The 19297-nt window shown below is 40.4% G+C and overlaps 1 protein-coding gene across 1 annotated transcript in view; it reads left to right on the top strand.

Moving 5' to 3' along the window:
* LOC146614159 (uncharacterized) overlaps positions 1-19297 on the top strand; it is a 124031-nt gene that overhangs the window by 43917 nt on the left and 60817 nt on the right. Inside the window, exons 3-6 of the mRNA XM_085378090.1 lie at positions 5529-5615; positions 6750-6824; positions 8224-8463; positions 15176-16528. Of these exons, the coding sequence (XP_085234216.1) occupies positions 5529-5615; positions 6750-6824; positions 8224-8463; positions 15176-16528 (1755 nt within the window). The remainder of the gene's footprint in view (positions 1-5528; positions 5616-6749; positions 6825-8223; positions 8464-15175; positions 16529-19297) is intronic.

Below are 19297 nucleotides of genomic sequence, written 5' to 3'. Positions count from 1 at the left end.
GCCCGAATCAACGAACTCTGGGAATTGGCGTTTTGCATCTCCTGATGTGCCCGCATGTGATCATGAATCCTAATACACAAAGGTATAAGAGAGTCTAGGGAAGCAGGCAAATCTCAACCACTAGTTCATCTTTTAATTCATTACAGAGGTTATTTAATGAAGTTCCCCTGAGGGCATTCTTTCCCAGCCTCTGTCCTTCGCTCCGTTTACCTTGCTTGAGGTTCAGCAGACCAAGACACAGGGCATGCAGTCAAAAGGGTCCTTAGCACATTTGTTTTGTGCAGTTCTTGCCAAAAACGAAGTCCAGTGTCTTATTTCAAAATAAAGCTGTTTGCAATTCTTTAAAGGTTTGTGACTTATATAATATAGAGGCCTGAAACTTAGTCCTTCATGCACCATACATCCTCAGGCATGCTGCTTTATTTGACTTAAACACGTACACACAGCAGATAAACACTAGCCAGAGAATATGAATTTAAGGAAATGCAATGCTAGTTCATGTCATCCTGTAAAATCACTACCACTCAGTGCCTTTAGAAGGCTTTTGCCATCTTTACAGAAGGAAACACCTGCCATTACAATAAATCTAACCTGTCTTTTCAACTTGGGCAGGCAAGCTGTCGCTTATCTTCATCATCATGTTTATTTATATTTATTCACATCAACACTGAACAATAACAAACAATAATATATTTATAATTAAATTACAATTGATCCTTCAGTTTAAAAATGTTTGTGCTTTACAACCTCTAATAGCTCACTGCCTCCATTACCATTTCTCTCTCCTCTCTTTTACATCCCACTGCTATCCATTGCCTTCTTGGCTTTCTTGTCCGCCCCTTTAAACTTTAAACTCGACTTAAGTGCTTGTGTCTCTCCAGACATAGTGACAGCTGTGACTGAGAATGTGCTGCAGCAGTTTGACTCTAACCTCTTCTGTCCTTGGTATGGAGTGAATATTAGCAGCATATGCGTGCCAATATTAGCTCCACAAACTAGTGGCAGGTAGCAGAAACAGGCCAAAGACAGCATGATAACATCGGGAAGATGATGGTAAAAGATCTCTCAATTTTGGGGGTAAAATACTGTCCCAGCTGTACTCCCCTGTGATTTGCACATCTCACCTAGTTCTAAGCTCCCTTCTATAATAGGCGGGCCCCTTTGAAAGCATTTGACTGCATTTCAAAACAAATTTGAAAAATGAGTCAGATTAAGAGTTTGCTCAAGACTAATCATATCTTTTCATTTTATGTCACAGGTCAGGGAACACTCAGGTGTTGAAGCTGGCAGTAATATCAAATGATCGTTTATTTGAACCTACAAATAAAGTAAAACACAAAGCAGTGCACAGAGGTGGCAGGAGTACCAACCAGTGAGAGAGACAAACGCAGCAGAGAACTCACAATCAAGAGGAAAATTAGACAACAGCTTTTTCAAGACTAACACACCATTTCCTTGTATTGACAACATTTAGGAAATTATACTGTACTCGTATATAAGGATTCTAAATATCACATGTATATAGTTTGTCTTCAAACATTTGACCTCTGACCTCACGTTTACATTTTTGCCTTTCCTTTAAGTTGGCCCTAAACGAGTTCTTGTTCAGGACTACTTTCATACTAAACTTCCTAAACTGACCCGTGAGATGTCTATAAATACAGCAGCAGGATTGCCCTCAGCCTGGATGCAATTATCTGGAATCGTTACTCTTGAATAGACCGGAAGTGCATCTCAGTTCAGTATTGGTGGATGGTTACCTTCACCCCTGTAAGATACGGTCCAAGATGGGAAAAAGTGCACTTAACAAAGCCCAAACTACCCCAGAGGCACTGCACAGCAGGCAGCACTATATGCACTATGACATTGCAGAAGAAATGTTTGAGTTGTGGCTTCCTTCTCAACAACCTTAAAGTGGTATTCCAGAGATGTTCACATCTGTGCTTTTATAGGACCTGAAGAATGTTAATCCTTTTAAAGAACTGGAAATTTGGGTTGCAATGTGGTACGCAGATGCACTGCACCTTTAGGCAGACCTAGACAGCTTAAATGAAAGTCAAAAGAAAGCTGACGTGAACTGGCATTGAGATCTCCTAATCCAGCTGATCTAAAAGCATTGCAACTGAGCTGCAACAAATGCTTTATTACAAATCAAGCACAGAAAGCGTGATATTGCTGACTGTCATCTAAAGTCATTATCATACTAACTGTCTCATTTACACTGCAGTACAATTATTTTGAGAGATTGTTTTTGTATAAAAGTCTTGAATCTTACCCATATGGAAAAGATATATGTAAATCTTATAAAGTTTGTATCTGTCTTGTGTGAAACTTGTATGAAAAGCATATAAGTGTGAAAACAGATATAAGATCCCTTGAAAAATTATATAATGAAACTTGTATGTTTTGGATACTTACTAAAACAATGTATGAAAGTAATGCGAAAGTGGCCACTTTCATGAGTAAATCATGTAAGCCTTATATGATTTACTCATGAAAGTGGCCACTTTCATGAGTAATCACATATAAGTTTTTACTATTTCTTTTCTGTATGGGTAGCCTCACCTGTTATATCAATCTCACATGAATATGTATGTCATCTGTCTGTTATATTGGTATATGCCATCTGATTTGCACATGTTCCAGAGTAGTGCATTTTTTATCAGTTGGACTGTGACTTTAACCTGGCTTTTAAAGCGATTTCCTTCCCTCCATAACAGCTAAAGTTTAAATAAGAGGCGCAAAAGTGCCAGACACTGTGGTGCAATAAGCCTATGTACAGCACAGTGGGAAGCCCATCAAACTGGATTCCTTCAAACTATGCAGTGAGGGCTATTTTAGTGGTGGTTCCCTGCTGCTATGTTTTTGGCTTGTTTCTGCTGGTAGAAAATTTTAAAGGGCTTCCAGTCCAGTGATGCAGAAATGACATAAAAATAATGTTTGAAAAAAAGGAGGTGTTTGACCTTGAGGCTTGATACTGGCTGCTATCCTCAGAGGGCTGTCTGGCCTCTGACTGTGCTTGCACGCACATGCTGCTGCTGCTGTGTGTGTGTGTGTGTGTGTGTCTGTGTGTCTGTGTCTTAGAAATAAGGGATACAAGAGGAGGGAAGAACAGTGAAACTTTTCAGACATAAAACAATAAAACATATTTATCATTTACTCACATAAGTCTATCGGCTGCATGCACCTTATATCTATGTAACACTCATAGCTTCTCGGTGACAAATGCTTCAATTTTTTTTCTATCGATGTACTGTAAACATGTGCATGTGCATCTTATACTGTATGAAAAAGGAAAGAAAAACAAATAAAGTTACCTTTCATTGATTTGGTATGTATTTTTTTATCAGTGATTCTGAGGAAAGCTTAACAGCAACTAAACTTGTTAACATAGTCTGTATATAAAAGATGGATGAACAATGCAGAAGCGCCTTAAAGCTGCAATTTTTCTAATGGCCAGCAGAAGGTGGCTCTTCTGGACTTCCAGTTGTACAGAAGTCTTTTGTTTCCTTGGCTTCCTGCTCCTTTTCTCATGGGCAGTTTTCCCAACTCTGCTCGGATCAGCTGGTTCATGCAGTGACAAAGCATAGGTTCATAGAAAGTTCAAGGAAGTTCCTTTGTTGGAAATGTAGCTTCGTTTTCTAAGCGGTGAACATGGCAGATTTGGTTCCAAATTATCACTGAGATGTGGATCATCTAATAGGTCCATCTTTCTCTTTAAAGCGATTCACATTAAGTAACTTCGTAATAACACAAATACAAAAGTAAGTAAAAGTGTGATAGTAATCGGGGGGAAAAAAATATGGGAGACTGGCAGCTGAAGAGAAATCTACTCAAAGGGAACCCAGACAGAAAAAGAAAAAAAAAGCTGTGACGTTGTGTCTAGAATGACTCTGCAGTTAGTGCTTCTGTGTGTGTTTCTGTGTGTGCTGCTCTATACTCCAAAAATGGTTGCAGACACAAAGGAACACTGGCTCTCAGAGACACACTCATCCAGTAGACCAAAGCTTCCCTTTAATGCACACTTGTTAATTATTCACAGTATCCACCATTACAGTGCTACTGGGCCAGAGCCAAAAGTATGTGTCCCTGTTTTCCCACAGTACATCTGAAAACAAAAAACAGCTTTTCAGTCAAAACCAATGCATGTGCATTCAGGTATACAAAGCAACAAGATGTTTTATTTTCGGCACAAAGCAGCCATTTGTGACGTGCAGCTTCAGTCAGTTTTGGTTTTCAGCTGCAGTGCCAGTTTTTATGTGTATTTCAGGACCACGGACAGATACATATTAGAATTGGTGCTGTTTGTGCAAGAAGCAAAGATCACAGTTCATTTTATTTCAGCTTCTTTCAGCTTCAGCTATTTTCATTTTGGATTGCACTCAAGTACCTTTGCATGTTCCTAATAATACTTATCTTATTCTGGGTTCTTAGTGCAGCCCCTCAGTTCATCCTCTCCCCTTTGACAGACCTTTGTAAATGGAAAGCCTCAGTTATGTATTAGTTGACTGTATTATATATTATATGCACTATATGTTAGAATCCACCACCATAGTAGATCTCGTTGAAACCATATAGTGATTTATTTTGTAATATTTATATAGAATTATAAGTGACAGCTGGTTTTATTTGTTCAACATGGTTTTGTGATTGTCAGTAAAATAACTGTGCAAGTCAGACTTGGAGTTAATGATGTAATGGCCACTGGTAGAGTAAATATTGTATTATTTAGTTAATGCTTGTGTTTCATTGTTAAGATGACAAAATTATTATGTTAAGCTAGTTTTATTTTCGGCTGCTAATGGGAATTAATGGATGCAAATCCTCCATTTATTTTACTTAACAGATTATATTACCCTTTCAGCTTCTTTCCTTTTGCAGCACTCAAAGGAGCTAAGAAAGTCTGGCTCTTCGTGTCCCATGTGTTTGTAATAGTGGTGATGTTTCTGTCTTGTATATGTGCTTGTGAGTGTGTTAGTTCAGTCCTGGCGTGTGCCTCAGCTGTTGGGAACATGCATCGATCCTCTAAGACACGTCTGTTGACAGGTTGTGTTGCCAGGGGAACCATGCTGTCATCTTCTACTTGCGTAACCATGGTGATAGTCCCTTCAGCAGTGTGTTGTGTCTGCTTGCTTCACTGTCAAATGATAGGACAAAGACATACACAGCATGTGGAGGCAGGATTTGCGAAGCAGCACCCGTTTGATGGGCAGACATCTGACAGAGCAGAGCTACATACAGACTGACTGAGGTGCACTGTCTCGCTCTCCATGTGGAGCGCTCTAAAAGGACCCAGCAGAGCGCTCTGTATGATAGGGACAATGGGAAACTACAACTAGTGCAAAAGTAAAACAAAGAAAAATAAATATATCTCCTGTTCAGTGTAATGAAAAACATAAAGCTGTAACAAAGGTTCTTCATATACAGATACGCTTTGCAAATCTAAACCTAGAAAACTAAAGAGACAGTCGTTATATTCTTATATATTCAGCTGAGGATGACAGTGATAATGCTCTTTATTTCCTCAGGTCCAGGGATGATGTCATCAATGATGTCATCAGGAGGACGCCAAGACCCACCAGGACAGCCTGCCTTCAGCTCTGACTACCTGTCTGGTGAGGGTGAATGGACTGAAAGTCATGTAGTAGATAGTAATTTTATCACTCTGCCTACAGTCACAGGAGAAAACCTCTGTAAACACTTTGGTGATTCATTTTGGGCTCAGTCATCCACGGCATTTTCTAAAATCTGGTCATTCAAATTGTCAGAAAGGAGGTTTATGCAGGGTATGCTCATTGGCTAATGGCGTGTGATTGACAAAACGAGCTCTCACTAATCACATTGTGATCACATTCACCCCTTCACATCCATTCATACAAGCACTTTTTTCTGTGCTTTTTTTATGTAACTGCTTTTTATCTAACATCCACACACCCTCACACTCCGATGGATACAGCAGAGAGCAACTTTGTGGTTAATATCTTGCCCAAGGATATTTGGCATGCTGACTGAAGCAGCCAGGGATCAAACCATCAGTCTACCAATTAGTAGATGACCTGCTCCACCATATGTGAATTAAATTCAAAATGTAGCTGTTAAAAAGTTTGAAGCTAACAGAAGACTTCAGCAGTTGACCTATGTACCAAAGTTACATATTTATACCATAAATTGAGGTTACTGTGCCTCATTCAGGATTTGTTGCTTGTTAAAATGCAAAGAGGAATGTTTTTCCTTTGAAAGAAAAGCTGTTGGTTAACCTGCAGCCACTTTACTGAGCAAAAACTTTGCATTTTCCAATCTTCTCTGGTGTGGGGATTATAAAGTAAGTATGCAACGCAATTTATTATCATGCATCAATTGCACAGGAATCATGTACAAAGGAAACAGCGAGGAAAAAAACATCCATTTTCAAAGTATCCTGTCAAAAACCATTACTGTGTGGTGTCTGAGGCTTTTGTAAATTTTTTGTTGCATATATATCTTTGTATTCAGTTTTTGTTACTCCATGCACCAAAATAAAATGCAGGTAGAGTTAGATGCTGATTTTATTTGCATTGGTTGACATTTGTTCTGCCCATTTGTTTGTTTATGTTCTGTCCCACTGCTTTATTTCTCCCTGCTCCTCGTCGTCTTCTTCTTTTTTCCACTCTGTTCATTTTGCTTCTCTCTTTGACTCTCGGTCCCCACTGTCCTTTCTCCATTTGCCAATTTTCTTTGCCTCTGTCTGTCCGGCTCTTTCTCTTGGTCAGGTCCTATGCGTGGGATGACAGATCAGTGGAGCCTGAACAAGACAAAGGACAGCAGCAAGCCTGACTCATTTCTAGGTCCATTTTACTTTTTCACCTTCTGTGCCATGAATACCTTTAACTGCAAACTAAGTAGCAGGTCACTGTATTTTGTCTCTTCTTGCTTTGAATCTAAATAAAATAAAAAGACTCAAGAATCTGGTGCAGATTCTGGTATTTACTTTAATGTGGGGGTTTTGAAATAAAGATGGGGTTAAAATTGCACATACATGGTCAGAATCCTGCATATAGCATATCTAATATTTGTTTAAATATGCCTTAGTAATTTTTACTGTCACCGGGCACTTTTAGTACTAATCGAAAGCTGTAAAGGTGTTTGGCAGAATTATAATTGGATGCATTTCATCCATTTCACCACTGGCTTCTATGTGAGTCTGCCTCATTCACAATTACATCCACTCTGTTCTGTGTACTTGTGCCACTGGTACAAAACAGCCCCTGAACATGATGCTGCCACTACCATGCTCCAACAGCTGGGATAATATTCTTGGGGTTGAAAGCTTTATCATTTCACCTCTCATCCGAGAAACCTCTGCAGTTGTTCAGTTCAGAATTGAAGTCTTTTTTTTTTCAATAATTGAAACATGCCTACTTTACACACACAGTCATCACACTACAAACAGTTTCTACCTCTCTGTCAGTGCAACACAGCAGCCTACAAACCTATTGAAGAGATGTGGGCAGCTAATCTCCGAGCAGACAAACCGCTTAGACACTGAATTAATTACTTAATTAATTAATGAATTATTAATTATGTGACAGAGAAAGTGTTCATAGGAGTTTTTGCAGGCATTTGACAAAACTAAGTACACCCCAAGAGGGAGAATCTTTTTCACACTCTTCTTTACAACATCGCTTCAGTTCTTTGTGCTTTGCTGGGATTTGCTTATGCACAGCTCTCTTAGGTTCCTTCCTCACTATTTCAGTCAGGTTGAGGTTTCCACTGGGTATTTGCATCACCTTAATTCTTTTCCTTTTCACCGTTGTGTTGTTGCTAGTGTGCTTGGGATCCTTGTCCTATTGCATTACCTAATTTTAGCTCTTGAACATGTAAATTATAGTCAAATGTGAGGCAACATTTTTATAGAGAGGCGTTCTTAGCTTTCTCAGTGACTGAAAGGTAAAACAAGGCTAAATCATCACCCTTCCAAGACAGTGCTTGACAGTTGGAATGAGGGATTTGTGCTAATATGCCAGGTTTGGTTTTTGCCAAACATGGCAGTCAGCATTCTGCACTTTGGTCTCTTCTGGTCAAAGGACATTATTTTACAAGTCTTGTGGTTTGTTTAGATATAACGTTACCATCAGTATTTAACTTCTCTCCCAGCTGCATGTGGTATGAGCATATAAAGTATACAACATTCAAACAGACAGCTTCCTGTTGGTGATGTAGCTCCTTGCTGTTTCTCTCCATCAGGCTTTTCTCAACCTGGGATTGGAGGGACCATGGGGTCCAGTATGCCACCCTTCCAGACCAGTATGAGCACTACTCTTGGCCAGACTGGAATGAGTCCAGCTATGGACACCCAGAAAAGTTCAAGCCATTTTGGTGTGGAAAGCAAAACCATCAGTAACACCAGTGGGAGCAGTCCCTTTAAAAGCAGCGATCCATTTTCTTCCGGTGGCATGGGAATCCATTCCATGAATCACTCTGCAGGTATCACACTGGAGCTTGGTTGCACGTAATACTGCATTCTGGGGCAGCAGGGGAGGGGGGAGTGAAGGACCAGTGAATCAAAATGTTAATATTGATTCAATATCGATAATATATAAAGGACTCATAAACTTTCCCAGACCAAATGGGTTTGGTTGCATGTCTAACACAGCTATAGCAACAAGTGGAGATCACGGATGGAGTTCACGGTCCGTGAACATCACATTTAATTTAATAAAAGCTGAGATGTTATGCTATTCTTGCTTTAATACTACTGAAGAGACGCAAAGGCAGAGCAGGAGGGAACAGTGGTGACAGGAGAAGTAACACCCTGATCACACAGGCCATGCTTTCAGCAGCAGAGGGCAGTCTTTTCTAGTTTTCACCGTCACTGGAACACTCCCAGCTCTGCTGTTTTGTTGCTGGTGACCTTATTGCTTTACACTCTGTGCACCCGGCTACTGTCCTTATCATCAATCGACAAACTGGATCAACAGACAAATGAAACAGTGACCATTTTAAATAATATAGCGCCACACAGTGTTCATTAGTTCCTGCAGTGAAGAGAAAATAGTAGCCTAACGTAGATTTAGTACACCACATGACATTTGTAGTTGTCTTTATTATGAATTTCTAATGTTTATCATAATCAGTAGCAACTGGGTGTCAACTAAATTTGTTGTTGCCAGGTAACAGAAACACAAACCCAGAGTAGTGCATCAGAGTTTTCCTGCTCATGTAATTGTACATTTTAGAAACTAGAATAGAAACATGCATATTCTCCTGCAAATGCTTTTATATGTCTTCATTATGTTGTCATCTACATCTAACTCTAGATTCTGCCAGAAATCAAACCCTGCTATCAAGAGTCAAAAGAAAATGGCCTGCAAAAAAACAACTAAAGGGCTCTAAAGCCCACACTTGAACTCTTATACTGACTTTCCAAGTTTCCATTTTAGGCAGAACTTATTAAACATTTAGTAATATTTTTATTCATTAGCTTTTCTGTATTCTGCTTGTTGGTGTACTAAAGATAGTCCTTCTAGCTTAAAGCCAGCTAACAGTTATGTAACAGCTTCTATTGAGTTAAGTCCCTGTCTCTCAGCAGATCTCATGCATCAGTGACCCAATGAATATATATACTAGATACTTTCAAAATTGCTCTTCTAAAACCAAAGGTGAGCTCAGCTGTTAGCCATTAAAGGCTACTGTAATGGATGCATTTGTACACCACATTTGTTGCAGCAGCTAACATATTTTGCAGATAATTACAGTTTGTTGAGCCTTATCTATGTTAAATTCTTCTCAAGTAAGGACAACAAACATATGTTCAGAGAACATCACAATGTGCATTATGTCAATACCTGATAAAAATCTGAAGCTGTGAGCTAGCTAGCTTTATTTGGCTATTGATGAAGCTTTCTCCTACTGGCTGAAAATTGGTAGTTGGTCCTTCTCCTTTTACATCAGTGTTTCCCAACCACTGTGCCGCGAGAAATGATCAGGTGTGCCCCGGAAGATTATCTGGTTCTACCTGATTAGGACTCTTAAGCAACACCACCAAACCAAAAGTGTCACAAAAAGCAATTTGATGATCTTCCCCCGCGCACCAGGTATAGCAGAATGGGCTCAATTTGTCCCCAGTATACCTTGTATGCTTTCTTCTGACCATTACTCATGCTAGGGCCTTCATCTGGGTCAGAATTTTCTCCAGGACTCAGGTCAGATTGACTGCTTTATCTTTTCAAATATTTATCTATTGCTATTATAAGCTGCATGGTCTCAGAGCATGACTATTATGTAATTTCTGTTTTACTGGCAGTTGGCAACCCATTTAATTAGAGCAGGTAGTTGTACTGCCCTCTAGTGGAACAGAATGTAATTGGTCTGCCCATTAGTCACGCTGGTCGTTTAGAGCAGCGATCTCCAACCTTTTTTGCGCCACGGACCAGTTTATGCCCGACAATATTTTCACGGACCGGCCTTTAAGGTGTCACGGATAAATACAACAAAATAAAACTAGCACCGGTGACGAAAAAAAGAAGATTTATTGATAACACACGTGAAAAGACTCAGGAAAACCGAGTTAACGCTAAAAACGATAACAAAATAACGCTGAAAACCAGACATTTCACCCCTGAGCCTCAACTCTCACGGCCCGGTACCAAACGAGTCACGGACCGGTACCGGTCCGAGGCCCGGGGGTTGGGGACCGCTGGTTTAGAGTACTCATCAGGTGGAATCAGATAATCTTCCACGGCACACCTGATCATTTTTCATGGCACACCTATGTGCCGCAGCACAGTGGTTGGGAAGCACTGCTCTAAGCGACCCAGATGAAGGCCCTGGCATGAGCAGTGGTCACAAGAAAGCAAAAAAGGTATATTGGGGACAGACCGAGCTATACTTGGTCTGCGGGGGAAAATTCTCAAAATGCTTTTTGTGACATTTTTTTTGGTGGTGTGCCGTGTGATGTTTCTAAAGTGAAATATGCGCCGTGGCTCCAAAAGGCTGGGAAACACGGTTTTACATAACCAAGGTGAAAAAATGTAACCTTCCTGCTTGACAATCCTGCTTGTCCCCTCACTCAGAACTCATCTGCTGTCCCTCAATTTCTCTTAACAGTTGTTAACAGTAAAGGACAAGCAAATGTGATAAAAGTGCAGACTTTCAGGTTTAATTTAAGAGTTTCACAAAATATATTGCATTAAGTGTTGGGATGAGACTCTATGACAGAGACTCTATGGAACTGCAAATATGTGGTACAATGAGATACTGATGCAAGTGAGGAAAGGCCATCGTCAGACTGACAAATCCAAATAAACCTGTCAGAGAGATAAAAGAAGCTAGCAAACACTTTCAGAGTGGCTAAATCAACAGTCTGCTGCAAAAGAAAAGATTTTCTCAAGGCAAAGAAATAAGATATTCATCTAGACTTTCATCCAGGCGTTAAAAACGGAAAGAAAATGTAGTGTAGAATTCCTAATGTAATTCATCTGTAATTCCTGAACAATTAGTGCAATCCTTTTGTAAAACCCTTGAATAAAAGTCTACACTTTAGTCACATTTTGATTGAATTATTTAAAACCCACTGTGGTGGTGTCCAGAGGCAAAGACGCACTCTAACTAACTGTAAGTACGAAGTGAGAAAGCAGTAATGTCATTCCATTGACGCCAAATCATAATTTCCTGTCGACACAGTTGCCAGAAACATCTTAAAAGTTAGTTTTTTGATTGTCCCACATTATCTTTAAGCTTCAGTGAGCATGAATAACTCATCCCTGTCGGCAGGCAGAAAACAGAAACCCAAATTTGGGGTGATGGCGAGTCATGCCTCTCCATTTCCTCCTGTCTCACATCACTGGGTATCTAATGAAGCAACAATAAAAAAGCAAAAAAACAAAAACATGTTACTTAAAGTCACAGGGGGATTAAATTGGATCTGTCTAGGCATTGGCACAATTTAGGAATTTACATTCATGGAAGTGTCATTGCTGAGGTGCTTTATAAGTATGGAAAATAGTCATTTATAACACAAATTCTGTGTGTCTTTTTAAGTTGTGTCTACAACTCAGTGTGGGGATATTTCTGCAGGATACTGATGACACATTTTCCAAACATGCTTCTATTCTTCTGCGTTTACTATCCTGTGTTTAAGGCTTGCAGTCCACTGCGCTCCTGCTCTGTCTGCGGTAAACCTTAAATAGAATTTGGCAAATTACAGCTCATACTGTGTTTTTGCATGGGTCATGTGTTCAAAGCAGCCCATGCTCCAACCTTAATGTATTTCATGGCGGTTTGCCAGAGTCCAGATTAAGAAGTACTCCCATTAAATATGTTATCCTATTAAATATAGATGATAATATCCCTGGTCTTGTCTTCCTTTAGTGTTGTTTATAGCAGGGCAAGCATCAGGTTGTTGGGAGAAAATAGCCAAGTCAATCAATTAAACCATGCTGGGAAAGGTGCCAGATTTAGAGAGGATTGCACCTTTTTCTGGATTTCCATTAATAAGTAGTGATGTAAGACTGCAGTTAGGATGATGAAAACTAGAAAAAATAATAATATTTTAGACTGGAAGAAGAGCCGATGAGCAGTCATAGACTATTTTACAGTTTGCCTGTTTCTGTCTGTTCATCTTACTGTTTCTTGTTCTCTCTGAGCTGATGACGTGCTTGTCAGAAATAATTGAGAAATATGGATTCAGAGGAAAAAGCCAGAGCCAACTGCGATGCCTTCATTCCTCAAATAAGAGAAGATAGTGGGAACAGACAAATAAGAAGATCATTTCAGTGCAGGCTGAACATTTTTTGCTTTGTCTGCCATTTGATCGTTTTGTGATTCCGCAGTGCGTTCCTAACGCTTAATGTGATTTGAGTGCGTTTGAATGTGCACTTAGTAGACACGCATGTTTTTAATTTTGTTCTTGCATGCTAGATCCTGTGTTAACTGTGCTTGGTATATTTGTCTGTTTAAGTTGCTTCAAGGTTGCATTGCTCTCACAGTGTGCTTATTTTTCTGTGGCGTGTGTGCGTCCTCCCTCTAAGAGCAACTTTGTATCCTGGATGGTGGTGATGATGATGTTTAAATATTCAGAATTATGCATATTTGTGCAAAAGGACACTTGCATCACACATTTACTGGTTGACTGGCACTTCCTTTCAGACTTCACTGGCAATTTGGAAAACAGAAATCTACACCAAACTATATGACCAACTTTCAGTTTTGACTTCCTCTCATTTTACATTATAGTTATTATCATAAAGAGTAACAACTAAAAACAACATTACCCTTCATGCACACAAATGTGCATGTCAATCACAGTCTAACTTGGTCCTAAAAGGTTCCCTCAAACGTTGTTGTCAGTGAAATTTTAGTTTACAGTATATCCAGTCAAATCCAGGCAGCTGGGACACCAAGCAAATATATCTAATGCCTGGTGTAAAACAGCATCTATAAAACGTTTTATGCACGTGTGATCTATTATAGTCTTTACAGAACCATAGACAAAACAACAGGTGAGTAAAGCAAATACAGGTTGAATGTATTTATAAAAGCAGGCACCATCACATACAACTTACTATAATAAATTGTTGAAAATGTTGTGCCTAAAAAGAGCCTAAGAGCAGTCAGACTATGGTTACTATCACTGGAAACCAACCCAGCAAAACAAACTTCACTTCATGATTTTATGTGCATTTCCTGGTTGGCATGTGGCATACCACTAGTACACAAGGCGGGAATTTATTGCGTATTATAGCATGTAGCCACGTGTGCTTTCCAAATGCATTGCTAATACATCTTCTATAGTACCAGCTTAGGTGTTTCTCCTGTCCAACCATATCATGTGATGTCACTAAAAATAATCTGTCTTCATCCGGTTGTTATTTTACAGTGTATGTACACCACACCGAAATATTTCAGCAGGTAATAAATTTAAACGAGTAAAATTTTAAAATAAGTTATGTTCCACAAAAATGTCTGTTCTTTGTTTTTTGGGGGATGAGTCAAGGCTCCAGGTGACAGTAATAACAGACGTTTATTATTTACAGTATTTGTTAAGCAATGAGAATAAGTATAGTTCAGTAAGATAAACTCATAGAAGACACTTATCTCTACAAATAAACAAATTTAACATTAGTAGGAAATTAGTCCAGCTTTGCTCAATTAATGTGCATAATTGAACTTATTAACAGGATGCGAAGAACTAAAAGCTATCACTGAATGTCAGAGATACCTCTAACTTGCATTGCAGAGATATCTACTGAAGTTAACTCTCATCAGGTAGTCCTCATCCAGGGACTCATGTGATACCTTTTTGGTACCCAAAGATGGCCTAAAGAGTAGGCTGCCCTCAGTGCAACTTGAAAGGACCAAGAAGTAGCGCTGCCTAAATGTGGTATTTTTCTTTTGTAGAGTCTGTAGCTATTATCAAACCTGAACTTCGAACAATTTTTAGTTAGCTATGTTGGTGTAGTTTTCACACACGTCCTTTCTCACATGTAGCACACATCAGGGAATACTCTGGATGCAAACTACTCTAATTACTTTGGTTTAGACAAAAAAACTACCTGAATCATGTTGAAGGACAGGTAGTCAGTGCAACAGTAAGGACAGTGAGGGCTTAAGCTCTTGTAATGCACCCACTAAAGAGCACTATTAACAAGACAGCTTGCTGGTTAGAGTTTGTTTTTAGCCTAAAATTGTGTAGCTTCTTTAACGTATCGTCAACCACAATGGTCGTTAAATCATTTTGATTGTATAGCAGCGTCTGGCAATGGTAGACATAACAGACTGGGGGTTTTGATGAAGTTAAGAAATGTCAGCCTGGAAAGCACAACTTAGGATATCAAGCACCACTGAGTGCTCTTGTGAAACCACAGAAACCCTTTCTAAGGTAAGATACATATCTTGCATAAGTTAACCCAACTGCGTAAGAGGGGGGAAAAATGTCTGCTTTAGCTTATTTCATAAAAACTCATATTTCAACATGAATTTAGAGTAATCCTATTATCTTCACTACATCAACTTACTTTCACTGTCATAGATGCAAGAGTTATTTACCAAAATAGCTGGTACACCCAGTTAAATCAGATTTAAACCTGAAATAACGAGTACAGCTATAGTAACCATAATCTGATGGCTTTTTATCAGGTGTTTCTCTGACACAGTATGTGATTGGTTCCTCCTCTTATAAAACCCTCCCCCTCGGCAGCTCCCATCCTCTCTCCCAGCGGCTCAGTGGATGACAGCAGTGCTACATCCTCCAACTCTGAACCCCTCAGCCCTGACAGAGCAGGGCCGGGGAACGAAGCCGGCAAGCAGCAGCAGCGGCGACGGAAGAAGAAGAGGAAGGGCCGTGATGAGGTCTACGACTTCTTGGATAGCCAGGAGAATAACATCAGCAGGATGCAGGATAAAGGCAGAAGGGAGGTGGAGGAGGACGAAGATGAGGAGGAGAACTGGGAGTGGGAGATCAGAGAGAGTGGAGGAGGGGGTAGGGTAAAAGGCAGAAAGACTAAGAGTCGGGCAAGACTTCCAGAGGAGTGGGGAGCTCCACAGCAGCCTGTCTCTCCCACACCAGCTACAGTTGCCCCTAAGTGGGCTGCAGGTGCTGACATTGGCTCTAGTGACCCCAAAGCTCCAAACTCCATCCCCAGCCCCACTCTACCCTCTGCCCCTGAACAGATACCCACAAGTTTTACCAACTGTTCCCATGTTGGCCAAGTATCAGATTTGTCTTCGCGCTCCTACGAGCCTATGTGTTTAGATGACTTTTCTGTGTCTGTTAAAAATGGGCAAAAGCCCATTGAAGAGAGAATGTCAGCCAAACCTGAAAACCATATTAGCACAGCTGCTAGTACAGTCACCAAGAATAGTTTAGCTGGGGATGTCAGCGGTAGCCTAGCACTAATGACAGGGGACAACCTAAGCCCTGTCTCCCAGACCTTCTCTTTCCTTGATTCAGTTCTCCAGACCCCACCGGGTTCCACTCCCGACTCCCAGACAACCACCCCCATCACCAACACAGCCTCACTTGCTCCTGCTTCCCTCACAAAGTCAACCCCAGTAGAAACCACTGTCCTTGCTTCACAAGCTGCTTCTGATTTCAACCCTTTCAAGAGCACTTCAGACCTTCCCCCCACTGTGTCCACCAGTCCATCACCTTTAACTTCAGCAGAAACATATCCTTCAGCAGCCATAGCTGGATCGGCCCTCAACGTCGATGCCAAGCCTTTCATCCCCTCAGCCACACTAATGTCCTGCACAGCTACCCCCAGTAATTCGGAGGCCACTCCTGTTGTTAGAACAGCAGCAGTGGCCTCCACGGGAACCGCCGGTCCTGCATCCTCTACCACTTCGGCCACACCTCTTAATTCCTCAGCTGCTTCCTGTAAGAAAGAAGCCACCCCTGCATCGTCATCACCAGACACTCCCCCCAAATGCGTACCAGTGTCCCTTAGCTCAGCCACACCCCCTCCTCCCATCACCCAAGCAGCCCCTCCCTCTCTCCCTGCACACTCAGACCACCAGGAGTCCTCGTCGCCACAGCTCCCCCCATTGGAAGGTTGGTGAACTACAGGGAAGATTATGAATAACATGGAGCTAATTTAAAGAAAAGTGATTGTAGGCTAGAATAGCAAGAAGTAGTGATGTTTGTCTCCCTGTATGCATGGCTCTTTGCCTGCTTGGTGCTCGATCCTGTCGCCTGCGAATCCGAAATAACCGGGGCCCGACAGATATATCCAGAACAGCTTCTGTTTAATCAGCTTTTAAGATATTTACCTTTACGACAGATAAACATCTGCTCTTTGTTACTACTGCAAATATAATCTGGAAAATATCGCAGACAGAAATTCATTTGTGTCCAAATATAATAATATCCTATGCTGCCAGCATGACTATGGGACACAAATGTACTGTGCTGGTCGGGCCCTACAAACCTGCCAGGGTAAACTGTCTGATTGGATTTTCCTCTGCCTGCCTCTGTGTATCTGTTACTGTGATCATAACAATTTGATAATACTTGACCTGCTGCTGATAGCTGCTGCCGTCTATGCTTGCTCCACTGTCTACTGTTTCATGTGATTGTCAGCTGCTATGTAACCTACCACTATCTCCTTTTTGTCTGTAAAAACACACATAACCTGGGTCGCTGCATGGAAAAGCCAGTTTGTCAATGCCTTTCAGATTCAGTCAGTAACTTTGTAGACTTTAATCATCTGCATAGAGGCAAATTAGTGTATGTAGAAGAGGCAAGGTGTGGCCGTGACCATAGACGTCATATAAAAGATGGACAGGATGTAGCCACTGTGATGCCATTTGTTCATTTGCAAACTTTAGAGGTGTGTTTCTGCTGTCATGCTGCCATCTTGTCTTTTTGATGCCAAACTGTGAAATTAAGCAGGACTGCACAGTCATAGGATTGCAATGTGTCAGTCAAAATCAGGCTGGAACTAAAGCATAACCTTGTTATCTGAACTAATAGTGACTCATCAGAAAAATGTCAGCTGAGGTCACAGAGCGAGGGAGCCCTTAGACTTCTGTACTTCCTTTTAGACACCAGGAGTTACCACTTCCTGAGTATCAGAAAGCACTTGATTTTTCAGATGCAAAGGCTATGCCCATCTTTTATACACAGTCTATGGTTGTGAACAAGAAAACTGGAAAATGTGTTACAAATTCATCTTTCATTTATTTATTAGGTCGATAAGGCACAAAACCCAGTTTTTTATTTTTTCACCTCTAAAGTTTTATTTTCGCAGTGATTTTCAGTAGTGAATTCTATTGCAGGTGTTTATTATAAACTATATATGACGTGTTATATGTTAAAGATGCATTACTCCATTCAGCTATTTTCTAAATTCTCTACAATGTAGTATTTGACCCAAAATGAACCAAAAAATCCTCAAATCTCTACTACTTTGAGCCACAGGATGTGACCTTCATCATAAAGTTACCCATGTGTCACCTGTGAGTGACCATATTTTCACATTAAAGTCAAGTATCGGTCTCTGAACCATTTTCATGTCCCTCATTGTTAGATTAAATCTTGTAACAAGGGACTTCAATTTATTCTTTATATTTCATTGGCCAAGAATTAGGGGATCTAAAAAAAGATCAAACGGTGGCCCTCACCGCAGCAATGTGCTCCGATGTGATCAACTCAAGAAAATACCAGCAAAGAGGAAAATACTGTAAAACACATAACAGAAGTTGGATAAAACACAAGTGAAACAGAAAAAAACGGCACAAAAATACCAACTTAAAAACACAACAGAAGTGTTTTTGGGGAGACAACAACGTGGACGCAACAGTTACAAAATTCACAAGCTAACAGTAAACTGCTAATAGCAAACACATATGTGCAGTTTTTATGTGAATCATATGATAAAAACACACAGACTCCTCTGTTTCTCTCATGCATGTCTCAGTGCAGTCCTTCACATGTTTTGGTTTCTGTCACATTCATATCGTAACACTTCTCTGCTCTTGTTTTGTGAGATTTTTTTCTAGTTCCACTCTGTTTTATTCAGCTTCTGTTGTGTTTTGTGTGTTTTTGTAGTATTTTTCTATTTACTGGTATTTTCTTAAGTTGCAGTCTGTTTGACCTCTCAGGACCACCAATCTTAAACATAGTTAATTTGTAGGTACGGAGGAATTTATATTTTTGCTCAGGTCATACTTCAGATTACAATCTTTGTTTTTGCATTATTATCCTGATTAGAAGTAACCTTCATGTAACAGGATTTTCCCCTGTTGTTATTACAACAGACAGGCATATCCATCCAAATCTAACCAATCACCAGCCACATAGTAACCTGCAGTTTACTGTCCAGTGCCTGGTAAGGCCTGCCTCCTGTAACCTGAGAAAAACCCTGATGGCACCTCATTCTAGTACTCCTTCCTCTTACTTGAAATGCCTGCATTCTAGCCTGATCACTCTGTCGCTACAGACTACATCTCGTACCCTCCTTATGAAGATTTACTTTCTACTGTAATTCCCTGTGCTTCGCTTTAGTCCCGACCTTAAACCACCCTGACACTCCTGGTGAAATATGTGTTTAATGCTCTTTAGATAAAAGGTTTTGTCAAGTAGCTAGAATTGCGTCTGTCTCTTCCACACAGATCTTGGCCTGAGCGAAAGTTTTCAGGTACATGACTCAATACTCGAGTCTTATTTTAGCGAGAGAGGTCTTAAAGCAGAGGGATTGTTAGAGCTGACGTTGGAGAATTGTGTATAAGACAATGGAGTTAATTCTAAAGCGAGTAAACTTGATTTTTTTCTCTCTCCCTTTCCATTTTTTCTTTTTCATAATGCCACCAACAATGTAAC

Source organism: Diplotaxodon limnothrissa, linkage group LG18 (assembly GCF_057381915.1).
Source record: "Diplotaxodon limnothrissa isolate DT_005_m linkage group LG18, D_limnothrissa_male_GT1.1, whole genome shotgun sequence".
Lineage (NCBI taxonomy): Eukaryota > Metazoa > Chordata > Actinopteri > Cichliformes > Cichlidae > Diplotaxodon > Diplotaxodon limnothrissa.
This window is presented reverse-complemented; position numbering and strand designations above follow the sequence as displayed.